Genomic DNA, 13,705 nt, shown 5'->3' on the forward strand with positions numbered 1-13,705 from the left:
CAAATGGCGGCATCCGTGCTAGAAACATGCTCTGTTCTGGGACAACACACTGCAGACAATATTTCTGCACAATTAACCGAAATCACAGAAGAATTGGGCATAACGGACAAGATTCTGGCTGTTGTAACAGACAATGGTGCAAACATGGTTGCTGCTGTGCGCAAAGCAGGATGAGCACACTTCCCATGTTCTGCACACACTTTAAATTTGGTGGTAAAAGACTCCATTAAAGGCCCTGCCTGACTTGCTTGAGATTCAGCAGAAAAGCAGTGCTATTGTTGCTTTCTTTCATCACAGCACTAAAGCTGCAGACAAGCTCAAAGACATCCAGAAGCAGCAGAAGTTCCCTGAACAAAAACTCAAGCAGTTGAGACAAGGTGGAAATCTATATTCTACATGTGGCAGAGATTGCTTGAAAAAAGGAGGCAGTTACCACAGTCCTCTGTCTCGTTGGGAAGAACTCACTTTGCTTAAATGAGGAAAAATGCTCTGTCATCCATAATGCACTGAGACCATTTGAGGAAGCAACCGGAGAGAGGTCTACTGTTTGTGTGTCTAAGGTGATTCCCCTGGTGTCACTGCTTCTAAGAACCACTAAAGCTTCAGAGGCAAGGTAGCAAGCTAGCTGTCAGGGCATTGTCACTGTCATTTCAACCCTATTGAAACATTTTATGGTTTTGCTGTCTGCATCTTCCTGGACAACAGTTTTAAAACCTGGGATTCCGTGACTTTGCAAACGTTGAGCGTGTAAAAGCTCGACTTTTAACTGAAATGTAGTCTATGAGTCAGATGTCAGCAGATTCATCATCTCCCACCAGCTCTGCCGCCAGCTCTGCCCCAACTCCTGAAACTACCTCAAGCTCGTCTGGAGGGGCTGCTTTATCCCCACCTGCAGCAAAAGGTGGGATACGGGAAGAATTTGACTCTAAAGTCCTAGCATCTCAGCAGCATCGGACAACCACCGCAGGCAATGTTCCCTCTAATTTTTCATGTGTCTGAGCGAACACACAAACTCCCTGAGCGATCCCTTGGACCACTGTGAGCAACAGCATTTACATTCATGTTAGACTACTTTTAATTAACTGCTTTAGCCCACTTAGAATGAAAATTAAAAAAATCTTGTTCATGACCTGTGTAGTATGTTAACACTATTGGAAGTAAAAATAACTTGAACTCCAATTTTGAAAACACAACTTTATTTCTTATTTTTATAAAGCTCTGACTTGGATTATGAGTATGAGTCTGTGGTCTGGGAGAGAGTCCTGTAACTCTCTGTCTGCAAAATACAGTATAAAATGACCAATGTTGGGCAATTAATTATATAGTTACTTCTTCAAAAAAGTAACTGAGTTATGCAAACAACAAAGTTTTTCGCAGCTCTTTACCTAAAAATAAACATTTCAAACTATTTAAAGAACAATCGGGTGTGCCACTCCAAAAAATAGTTTCTGTCCACTATGAGATAAAGGAGAACAACAGAACAATAACTACACAAGATTTGCGCTAAACGTTGCAAATCTCTCACATCTCAAAACACCGCCGACACTCCTAAAACTTCCCCCCTTCCTAAACAACTAAATGCCATGTTGCCATATCATTATTTGATTGCTCAACATGGTACGTTTTTCCACCAATAGTTAAGTGTGGGGTTTTTTTGGTTTTGTTTTTGCTCACAGGCGAAGAGTGCTTTCGAGCGTTTTTCCTTATAAAACGCTGTTTTTAACGTTTCTTCCTGCAGTAAATATAAACAACGATAGAATTGAGGAAAAAAAACAAACAATGCATATTTTTTTATCATAACTCTGGTTTTACGTGGCCTATCAACACAATTTAAAAACTGTTATAAAGTCCACACTTTTTCCGTCAATTGTTCCATCTGTCCTGCTCACATCTCCAATGGTTGTACACGTTGTCATTAACATGGCTTCACTCCACACTCTTTGCTAGCTAAAACACTGGTGTCGGCACATAAGGACGCTGTCATAGCCTGTCAACGACGTTGATTAGCTGCGTATATACAAATGTGAATCGCATTATTGGCTGGACAATGGGATAAGGTGGCATCATTCTAATCCCATACTCTGTCAGTGCGTCCCAGGGCAGCTGTGGCTACAATGTAGCTTGCCATCACCAGTGTGTGAATGTGTGTGTGAATGGGTGGATGACTGAATGTGTAAAGCGCTTTGGGGTCCTTAGGGACTAAATAAAGCGCTATACAAATACAGGCCATTTACCATACGGGAGCAGCCAGTCACTTACTGACTAACACTGCAAAACAGAATTGTTAAAGTTTTAATTTTAATTTCAATTCAGGTTAGATTTGTTTTTTTGGGGTTTTTTTGTGCGCAATGCAGATTTTCTGTGTGCCGAGACCATGCCAGCAGTGTGCAATTGCGCACGCTCGCAGCTTAGAGGCAACATTGACCGCAGGTACACTGAGGAAAGGGCAATTCCTCTGGATGAGGATCCACTACTTTGGTGAAAAAAACAATGAATATTCCCCGCTCTGAGCAAACTTGGCATGAAATAACAAAAGCAGTGCAGTTAGTGAGTAACAGACAAAGTGCATTAAAAGCAAATAATGCTAATATACTTTTCTTGAACAAAAACCTGTAAGCAAAACCTTTGTTCTGCACAGACTAACTAAAGTCTTTGGGGGTTGTTAAGCTGTTTACATATTATTTATATTTCCACCAGTTGTTGTTTTTGTTGTTGAAAATTTTAATTTAATTGGAAAACTTTTGCGAGATCCCGCAAAAGTTTATTCTTTTTTTTTTCTCCAATGTCCCTTGCGGGGCTTCATAGATTCCTCTGTACAATCCGAATAAAGAAAAGCAACCACGTTTGCCACTTGGAAGATCAGACTTTTTTTTTTCCTCTCCCTTTTTCCTGATCTCTGTAGCTGCTTAGCAGCGAATGCAAGGACGCGGTACTTCCCCCTCTGTATACTTCAAAGACCATCCAGACATCACAAACACCTGCTATTCAACTACCTCTCAACAAAATAATTTTACTCAATAAAATATGATGATGAAAGCAACATTCCAACCTCACTCGTAATATACTGAGACATTTAGTAACTCTCTGGGGTTAAACATTCTTGACTCCAGACAGGACTTATGGTGCGGTCTAGAGTGATCAACTAAAATAAGAAGCCCTAACAGATGTTAACATTTATGCTGAATTCTAAGATTTACCTGTCAGCTCTGGTATCTGTTGAATCTGTCTAGAGTGTAACCTGTCTTTTATCCAATTACTGCTGGATATGTGCACCAAAACAATGTGCTTGACAACTTTTGAATTCAATTTGTGATGATCAGGCATATTTCCTTTGATTTATGAAAAGATTTCAAACTAAATAAACAGCCAGTTCTCATGGCTCAAAACTTAACTTTGTTGATAATACCTGCTGAGGGGGTCAGTTTTACATCAATATATCAAACAATAAAGTACAAACTACAGATCAATAAAGCAATGGCTTAATTCTACATTGGCAATGAATTTTACCTCTTTATTTATAATAGCCAACTTGGTTTATAAACTACGTTTATAATTGTTAAACGCTGACTGCATTTAACAATTAATACAACTTTAGTATAAATCTGTCTTTCACCTCAAATACTTTAAACTAAGATTCTGTGAATCAGATACATGACACTGATTTTTAAGTGTGGGGGGGAAAAACCCTAAATAAACCAGTCAGTTTCTATTAAGGTCCTTAACTTGAAATAAAAATTTAAATAGTCTTATATGCCAAATAACCAATAAGCCAAAGTAACAGATAACCTTTAGGTTCTGTAAAACCTTTTTCAAATAACCCCGGGCAACAACACCAGCCAAAAGCCCTGAGCATGGTCAACTTTACTTGACATTCAGTGTCTACAAATTGCATTAAATGAGGCCAAACCCTGTGGCACAAGTTGCAATGCAATCATCAATCATGTAATCGTGAAAGTGCCCAGGCCTACGTAATGTTCCAAAACACGTAGAGGATATGAAATTGTCTGCTTTGACTACTTAAACCTTCATGGTACCAGTTGAAATTTCCCACCTGACCCAAAACCTCATCAACTGCCTGAGCTGGAATGCAGTGGCTGTAAAAATAATAAATGTATTAGAAATCAAATTCGATTCAAATTTTTTTCACAATGCAGATACACTTGCCTATTTTAATGCAGATCTTGAGAAATCCTACTGTTCGCATTTGGATCATCATCGTTTTTCTTCATCATTGTTCTCATGGCCTGGCTAAACAATGTGGCCAACGACAGCCTAAAACAATATTTGAGTGGCACACTTAAGAATGCAGTTATCTTAAATAGAGTTTTCACATGTTAAAATTGGGAAGTGATTTTTGTCGAAAAATTGGCATTTTGTCTCACTTGAAGTAAATGAGCACACAAAGCTCAACCTCAAAAGATATTTAAAAAAGCATTAACTGTCATGCCATCTAGTCATGGATTTGTCACTGTATTCAGCATCTTAGAAATGCACTGAAATACCTGTGCACAAAGAATACTGTCTGCATTCCAGGGAAAGACACCTGAAGCTGTGTCAGGTCTTTTTTGAAGCACAGTCAATGATCCAGTGTCCTTGAGACTTTGTCTGACTTTTTAGTTTGGCCAATCGCCTAATAACCATACTGTTGTGCTTAGTAGATTAAAACCTAAAACCACTTTTAAAGGGAAATCTTACTGCATAATGTAGTTGTTGGAACTGCCATGTGCAGTTTTCTGCATTGACGGGTGGCAAGTCCTAGGAAATGACCAAAATGTTAACTTCATCCTTCTGTTGCTCAGTGGGGTTTATTGCCATTAAGCCTATGGAGGAGAAAATGCCCATTTTAGTTCGGCAAATATATTACGTAAAAATCTACAAGTTTTCGATTCTTGAAACCTCGAAAAATTACACACTGTAGTATTAAGCGAACGTGATATTCAAAAAATTATATCTACACAATGATTTTGTTTTTGATCCACCATACTATAAAGTAATGCTAACCTGCATCACAAAAGCGTTGTCGCCATCTCCTCCGTCCGAAGCTCAGTATAGTGCCACTCCGACAGCCAAACATAAAACTGATTGCTACAGCCAGGGACGGCACAAATGTGATGCCCTTAAACTGATTTATAGTTTTCTTATATTCCACTGAGTTATTCTTTCTGTTAGCTAACGTAAACTAATGTAAGTTTATTACCAGCAGCCAACCAACCCCGTGAGATCACGTTCCATACTGACACAAGATGATGCTAAATATATTCCAAAAGCTTCGACTTTAACCACTTATTTCTTAAATGCAGTTTCACAGATAGGGTTACATCTATGTCTGTTTTTAAGAACAGGGCTCCATGGTATATATCAACCTTTATACGTGTAATGTTTCCACTTATATACATAAAAATATGTTTTGTTATTTTTTTGTTGTTTTTATATCTTCTGTCCTTTGTAGTGCACATCAGGCCTTGTTTGATAATAGAATGATGTGATGTATTGCAATGATATGGTTTAATTTTTTTATATCATGAACTTTAAAATAGTTGAAAGAAACACATTTACAAACTTAAATCATTTTAAAAACTTCTCATAGTTGAGCTTTTTGATTAAAAATGGAAGGTGAGGCTTAGAGGAGGACATTCCAGTTTTGAAAAGACTGAGCTGGGACAAAAATGACAGCACCTGAAGTTTATTATGGACAATAAGTGTTGTGTAAACTAGGGCTCATAAGCTTTGGTAAGGAAAACATCCGGTCACTTACACAAACCTGGTATTTGAGGACATTATTCTTTTTTTTTGACTTATCAGAGGCATTGATCCCATTTGCTACTGTGATGCAATAAATGGATATGAAATTAGATATGCTGAGGGATGTTTTAAGCTCCAGAATGTTTGGGCTGCATTCAGAGATGAGCACCTCTCTGTGGTTTGTGTGCTGGTGTGATCAGTAGTCCTGCTAGTTATGGGCAGTGTTGTTCTTATCTCACAATTTAGTGTGTGCGTGTGCAAAAGTGATTGTATGGACATTTTGCATGAATATATTCAGCACTGTAAAGTTGAAATATGAGGACAGGGTTGATGTCCTCGTTTTTCATGCATTGAAAAAGCTATTGGAGGATGCATATATAGGTGTTAAGAGCCTAAATTTCAAGATTCAGAAGAAGTCCTTACTTTTCACAGCTGTCAGTCTTTTGTGTATATTCTATGATTATACACAGATTACATAATCAAGGCAGGGTCCCTTGAGCTCAATCTGGGTGCTGCAACTGCTCATGAATATTAACACAGTATGCATTTTTTAAGGCTTCTGATTGGCTAGCAGGTCGCTTATTAAGGTTTTTTAAGTCAATATGATAAGTGGGACACTTTCAGTTCAGTTTCAGCTATATACATATTTAATTTTGTGTAATATACCAGTGTATTTATCATTAGAGCTATTTTGTTTTATTTTCCAACTTTTTAATATATCATTTTATTCTGTATTATTCTTGGAGCAACTGTGGCCACATGATTTCCTATGGGATTAATAAAGCATTCTGATTCTGATTTTGTCAAAACTCTAATCCTGACATCAGTTTTTGATCACAGACATGCCTCGTTTAGGTGTGTGGCAAGCAGAGAGAGCACCCAAAATGCAGGACTCGGCAGGCTGGCTTGAAATTTACAGCTTTATTGCTGGAGCTCATGACTGAGTAAACTGGACGCATACATGAGGAGATGATAACAACGTGACCAGGTACAGAGATTAACTGAGGGCTTAAATACACAGGATAACAAGAGGATGGGCAACAGGTGGAAACACAGCTGGAACAAATCTGACTAATGAGACAGGGGAAGCAATATTAAACAACACTTTTTTTTTGTTAAAACAAAACAAAACAAAACAGAAAAATAGACAGAGACCAGCAACGGAAAAATCTATATAATGTCCAAAAGTCCAAAACTATGGGTCAAGCACCCAGGTGAAATGACAAGACAAATCATTTCCATGACACTATGGCTCCTAGATTCCTAAATAAATGAGAAATTCAAACAATACCAACATGGTAGTTGTTGAATAACTGCAGCTGCTGTTTATGAGTGATGTTACTCTATGTTTATAATTGTGTGAGTGGATGTGGGTATATGTGTGTTTACACAGTGGTGTTACATGATTCCACTGTTCAACCTGAAGCCTCTTCTTTTTATTTGTAAAAAGCAAGCATGTTATTTCTGTGCTCTCTGCATTTAGCATTATTTTGTTATCTGTTTTGTTTCATAGCTGATGTAAACAGTTTCACACACTTTAAGTCTGTTCTGCTTTTCTTTATTTTTTTAGTTTTTGTTGCACCCATCTCCTCAGCTGACCGCCTGACTGCAGTGTGAACAAAGATGAAACAAACCAAGAATAAAACAAAGACTCAAACTTCCTTTTATTCTTTTCAGTAAATCGCATCAAGGTTCATCGCATTTCTTATCCTTCAGTGCACTTTGAGACTGTTTGATCATCCGCCTCAATTAACACTGACGGTAACTGTGGAGAGCGTGTACACTATAAAGTTTTCAGTACAAGAGCTATATATAAGTGAACACTGTGTAGTAATAAGCCACTGTGAGTTCTGACTTCTGCTGCAGTCAGACTGATGCATGTTGACTACATTTTCCCATACTGATTCAGATAATGGATGAGGATTTTGACTCTTGTCCAGGGTTTCCCCACATCATATCTATGTCTTATTGTCCTTCTATTAATTGAAGCTGTTAGTTGGTGGTGTTCTGATGCGCTCTGTGTTACAGTGGTACAGGGTAATAATGGCTGGAGTGTGACTTACAGCATCGATCTGAGGAGAAGTGTAAGCTGCACCTACAAAGACTCAGTAGGAAAAGTATTGAAGTTCACAGAAGATTCTGGTTCACTAATCGGAAAAATGATGAACCTGTGGATCTGAAAAATGACACAAGCTACACAGGTCGAGTGGAGCATTATGTTTATGAAAATAGCAGCACTCTGAGAATCACAAACCTGAGAGAGAGCGACTCAGCTGAATATAAGTTCGGGTTGGAAACAAACCAAATGAAGGTGCACCTGGAGTCGTTTTGTCTGTCAAAAGTAAGATTTGTTTCTAATTTCTCTTTTTTTGAAATTCCTCTGTATCAGAGTGGAGTATTTAAAATGTGTTCCATTCTAAAAACTCACTCCCTTTGAAATTAAATGTTACTTTTTAATGTTTCCTCCTCCAGACGCTCCAAAGCTTCCCTCTGTGTCACTGAGTCCCTCTGCTGAGATAGTGGAGGGTAGTTTAGTGCCTGTCTTTGTATAATTCATCTGTATTCAGGGAACAGTCTAGGTTGTTATCTAGATGTAAACCTTGATATTTATATTTTTTTACCACCTTTATGCCTACCCCACAAACCTTCACTGGAGTCTTTGCAAATCTGCAATCATTTTCTACATTAGAGGTGTTCATTATCTTTTACAAGATTCCTATATCCAGATTCCTGTCCACTCCTGATACCAAACAGCAGTGTCATCTGAGTATTTCTGAATGTGGCAGGACAGAGTTATATTTGAAGTCTGCTTTATACAGTGTAAAAGTAACGGAGTCCTGTGTAGAGCCCCCATGCTGCTAATTAATGTCCCAGAAACACAGTTAGTCAACCTGACAAACTGTGACCTTTCTGTCAGGTAGTGTTTGTTATACCACTGCTATGAAAAAATTGGTTTTCTCCACAAAACACTTGTGTGGAAAGGTGGAGACAAATCTCAATGTGCCAGGTAAGAAACAGCTGGCATGCTTGGTATGTTGTATTTTACCAGCCTGCTGTTAACAGTGAGAAACTGACCTCAACTTGTGTTAAAATTTAGAAACGTTGTATTTTGCCATTGTCCAGATTAGTGTGTTTGGATGTTTCACTGCCTTCTAGTGGTGAAACTTTAGCATTGCAGTTTTTGTGTTCATATCTGAGTGCTCTCTCCACTGTGCTTTAAAGATTGTGTCCAGCCAAAACGAAGAACATTTTTTCCATAATATTGAGGGCCATTTGACCTCAATAAATCACATGATAGGGTTGTGCAAGGTTTCACAATGGGTCCACTCAAAACCATGGCTGATTGTGTCCCACACCTGTTTTCACACATTGGCTCGTGTGACTAGGTAGAAGATCAATGGGGGGTCCATGACCCTCTTGCGGACACTCCCATGGGGCTTAAAATCTGGGACTCTCCACCAATTGCTCTTAGAACTAAAGAAGCTTCTCAGATGAGAGGTGAAACGTCTTCAAGAAATGTAGTTGGTTTTTGTATTATATGATTTATTTATTACATTTTATGTGAAGTGAATAAATAAAAGTATATTTACGGTGGCCCCTAGAGACAAAGCACGTAAAACTCCAAAACACGTACGAACTCCAAAACACGTACAAACTCCGAAGCACTTACAAAACACAACAGAAGTGCTCCAGAATGCTAGGCACAGTGTTGAGCTTTTGTTACCTAGTGGCTACACAAGCCAGGAAGTACCAACGACCGGATTTGGTGTGTGGTAGTAACAGGTAAATGAACATTTTTTTAAATTATTTGAATATATATGAGTGCTTGTGTATAAATACACAAACAATACACATATGCTTTCAATTGTGTAATTTAAGTGATCTAGGTAGTTCTGTTTTGGAAGTTCAGTTAACGCTAGAAATGTGTTTTGGAGTTTGTACGTGCTTTGTCTCTAGGGGCAACCGTATATATTTATATATAAACATATATAAATAAAACCACTTTTTTTTACATTAGTAATTCCTTTTGTGCATAATTTTATATTGTTGTTAATAATAAATTAATTAAAGCAACAAAACAACAACAGCTCTTTTTAGTGAGCCGAGCCGAAAGAGCCGGTTCTCTAAAAAGAGCCAGAAATCCCATCCCATCACTACTGTGGACTGCTCACTCGCATCAAGCCAGTGCCTGCATTTTGGGTCCTTTACTTTCACACATGGTTTCAGTCATTATGCAAATGTACTATTTATAAGATTCGGGGAAACCTGCGTTCAGCTGAGACTGAAGAAGTCACTTGGATGGGTGACAAAACGTTTCTCCCACAAAACGCTACATCCAGATAACCAGAATCAACTTTTAGAGATATGAAAGAACTTGAGTTTTCTTGCGTTTGGCTGATTGCGCAAATCGTTGTTGTAAAGAGGAAGGAAGCTGGTTTATTTCATCACTTTTATTTCTGTCTTCTGCCTACAGACCAACACAAAATGGAATCTTTACAGACAATTTAATTCATTTTTGGAAGTGGAATTGTTTATTGATGGGTCTGATTCCTGGATACTTTATTTACCTGTTTTTTTTTTTAGTTTTTATTGTCTCTAAAGTCAGATAAGAGAACAGACTATGAGTTTAACTGGTGTGATGGGAAGATTTGTTGTTGCCCTTCTCTCTGTGTCAGGTACTGTATATCTTACATTTAGATTTCTGTATATCTACATTTACATCTGCTGAGGTAAAAGAGGGGGATGTGGGAAAATAAAGTAGACTCAGGCTCTAAAATCAGCCTTCATTTTAGTTTTAAAAAATATATATACTGTATGGAAATTACAATGTGGTTCAGTGTGTGTATGTGTGCATGTGCTTGCAGAGCTGGGTTCATTTTCTCATAGTTACTTTAAATGATTGGTGAGACTGATTGAAGACTTGTCCTGTGTTATCTCTTCCACACATTACTATGAGCTGTTTTGTCTTATTACCCGACTGTTAAGAGAAGTTGTTCATTTTATTTGTGTTATCTCATGTGCTCTATGTTACAGTGGTGCAGAGTCAGAGTGAATATGGAGTGACTTACACTGTCACTCACATCTATGCTGCAAAAGGATCAACAGTGGACATACAGTGCACCTACACATACCCACCAAGAAAAAAAGATCAAAGTACTGAAGTTCAAAAGAAGTTGTGGTACACTAAATGGATCAAAAACGTACCTGTGGATCTAATAACTGACCCATACTACAGAGATAGAGTGAAGTATTATTTTCATGGGAATAACTGCACTCTGAGAATCACAGACCTGAGAGAGAGTGACTCAGCTAAGTACATGTTCAGGTTTGAAACAAACCAGTCGGGTGGAAGTTTTAGTGGTTTAAATGGAGTCATTTTGTGTATCACGGGTAAGATTTTCATTATCAAAATAAATCATTAATGGGGTTTCGGATTCACTTTGTATATTTGAATAAGAGTGGAGTATTTAAAATATGTTCCACTATGAAAATTTTAAACCTCTTTGATATCAAATGTTACATTTTTTACCATGTTTCCTCCTCCAGATGCTCCAAAGCTTCTCTCTGTGTCAGTGAGTCCCTCTGCTGAGATAGTAGAGGGCAGTTCAGTCACTCTAACCTGTAGCAGTGATGCTAACCCAGCTGCTAAATACACCTGGTACAAGGAGAATGGTTATGCACCTCTAAGTGAGGAACAGACTCTGTTTTTCCGCTCCATTCAGTCTTCCGACTCTGGACACTATTACTGCATCACTATAAAGAGCCTGGAGTTAAAGTGCTCTGGATACAAATTTATTGATGTGAAATGTAAGTTTAACTTAAAACATGCTCTTTCTCCAGCTCTTCTGTTTAACATTCACATTATGCTGTTGTAATGTTTTTATCAGCTTCAGAAGATTTATACATAACTGTTTCTAGATATATATTCAGGAATTTTAATAAGCAAGTTATCCTCAAAACTCTCTTTAATAAATACCTAGCATTCAATGCAACTTTGTATCTAATAGAAATGTTTTTTAATTATTATTATTATTAGCAATATCAACTAACTCTTCATTTCACTATTCATTTTGAAGAAACATTTTTTGTATTTAGAAAAACATTTTTTCCCCCTTTTAAATTGTCGTAGAGTAACTTACAGAAAACACTGAATCTTAGAATTTGTTTAAAGACAAACCAAAATAAACAAAGAAACAACATTTCTTTCCCTAATAACCCAGCATTCAAGAATTATTTCTCTATTGTTACACTTTCCCTGATTCATGCATTATTTTGTTGTAAGGATCACCTAATGATGGGAATTTACTGTTAACTGCACCTACTGAGCACCAGACTTCCATAGATGTACTTTTCTGGACTAACTCTAATCACCTGGTCATCAAGCCTCTATTTAAGCCAACAATAGTCACTGAAAACAATAATGCATACATTAATTATTGCATCAACAAAATGTTCATGTTTCCTCCTCCAGATGCTCCAGAGCTTCCCTCTGTGTCAGTGAGTCCCTCTGCTGAGATAGTGGAGGGCAGTTCAGTCACTCTGACCTGTAGCAGTGATGCTAACCCAGCAGCTAGTTACACCTGGTACAAGGAGGATGAAGACTCCCCTAAAACATCAGAACAGAACTTCACCATCAGCAACATCAGACCTGAGCACAGTGGGAGTTATTACTGTGTGGCCCACAACAACAAAGGGACTCATAACTCCACCTTACAGCTGACTGTTGTAGCAGGTAATTCTTTACATTTAGCAAAGCATTATTTGAATCTAGCAAAAACAAAAAAAGGGTTATGTAGATTTAATGACCATTGTGACCAAGCTCCAACCTTACGGGCAGTGAGGGCAACAAATCCGGGTACCTGGCAAAACCTGTAAAAAGCTCGATCTCCTTATGATTTGCACTGCTCTTCCTACATACATTCCTTGCATGTATAGATAGATTTGTTTGTTTTACACTTGAGAATTTTCTGACTTTTTTTCAATATAAGGTCTTTTGCTATTCAGGATTCAGAATCATCTGCCTTCCTCAAAACACAGATACAGAAACAGATTTTGAGACTACACATGGGGCTGCATGGCTATGCTCGTTTATGGGACAGCAGGTCTCAAATATTGTATAACACTTATTTAACTCTAATTTTCTTATATTTTATTCATCATGCATACACTTTTTCCATAGGAACATGGAAGTTAACAGCTGCTGGAGTAACTTTTGCTGTTCTCCTCTCCATCATAGCCCTCTCTGTCTCCCTGTGGATTTGGTGAGACTTTGTGTTACATCATTCAGATTCAGTTTATCAGAAACAATAAATGTCATCTCATTGCTCATCATCGTTTACTCTAACCAGGAAATGGAGGTCCTCTAAGGAATTATTTCAACCTGGAAACAGAGCAGACAACAGAGAACAGGTGAAAACAATCATATCATTGTTGTGCTACACAACAACACTCACTTCTAGTATAGAAAAACAATCAGCTGACTGAGAAATTAATCAGCTCTATCGTTGATCATGCCATGATCTATCCTTTAAATTTTATCATATGTCAAGTTTGTAGCTAATACTAATTTTTCTATGCCACGTCAACCTGATCAGAAACAGCCACAGGATCAAGAAGACCTTCAGTATGCCAGCATCCAATTCCCCAAAATCCAGGCCGATCCTCTCTACTCCAGCATCAGAGGAACTCAGTCCCACAGACATATGAAGGAACAGGAGGTTATCGAGTACACTGCTGTTAGATTTAAGAGAGACAGTGGGGCCCTGAGGTGAAACAACTCCTCACACAGAAATGTTCCCCACTACAAAGTGAACGGTTTGTGAAATACATAAACAACGTCATTAGCCGTTTCTGGGTCCAAACTCCTCATCAGGTCCCAAGGTCAAACAAACACTGTGGGATCACTGAGAGCTAAAAACTGTCTAAATTCTTTCATCTGTAATAAAATGATCAATGTGGCTGC

The 13,705-nt window shown here is 38.0% G+C and overlaps 1 protein-coding gene across 4 annotated transcripts; it reads left to right on the forward strand.

Moving 5' to 3' along the window:
* The first annotated feature begins 10,318 nt into the window (after positions 1-10,318).
* On the forward strand, positions 10,319-13,705 carry LOC134628936 (B-cell receptor CD22-like). 4 transcript variants are annotated; one of them, XM_063475777.1, is made up of 7 exons: positions 10,319-10,418; positions 10,777-11,133; positions 11,290-11,550; positions 12,215-12,475; positions 12,923-13,004; positions 13,092-13,152; positions 13,338-13,705. In XM_063475777.1, the coding sequence occupies exons 1-7, from the start codon at positions 10,364-10,366 to the stop codon at positions 13,512-13,514; spliced, it is 1,254 nt and encodes a 417-aa protein (XP_063331847.1). In that variant the 5' UTR covers positions 10,319-10,363; the 3' UTR covers positions 13,515-13,705. The 4 variants fall into 4 exon arrangements, 2 of the variants coding, with proteins under 2 accessions (XP_063331847.1, XP_063331849.1); XR_010094030.1 differs by lacking the exon at positions 13,338-13,705 and having other exon boundaries at positions 12,748-13,004; positions 13,092-13,129; XM_063475779.1 differs by lacking the exons at positions 13,092-13,152; positions 13,338-13,705 and adding an exon at positions 12,748-12,845 and having other exon boundaries at positions 12,923-12,994.

Source organism: Pelmatolapia mariae, linkage group LG6 (assembly GCF_036321145.2).
Source record: "Pelmatolapia mariae isolate MD_Pm_ZW linkage group LG6, Pm_UMD_F_2, whole genome shotgun sequence".
Classification (NCBI taxonomy): Eukaryota; Metazoa; Chordata; class Actinopteri; order Cichliformes; family Cichlidae; genus Pelmatolapia; species Pelmatolapia mariae.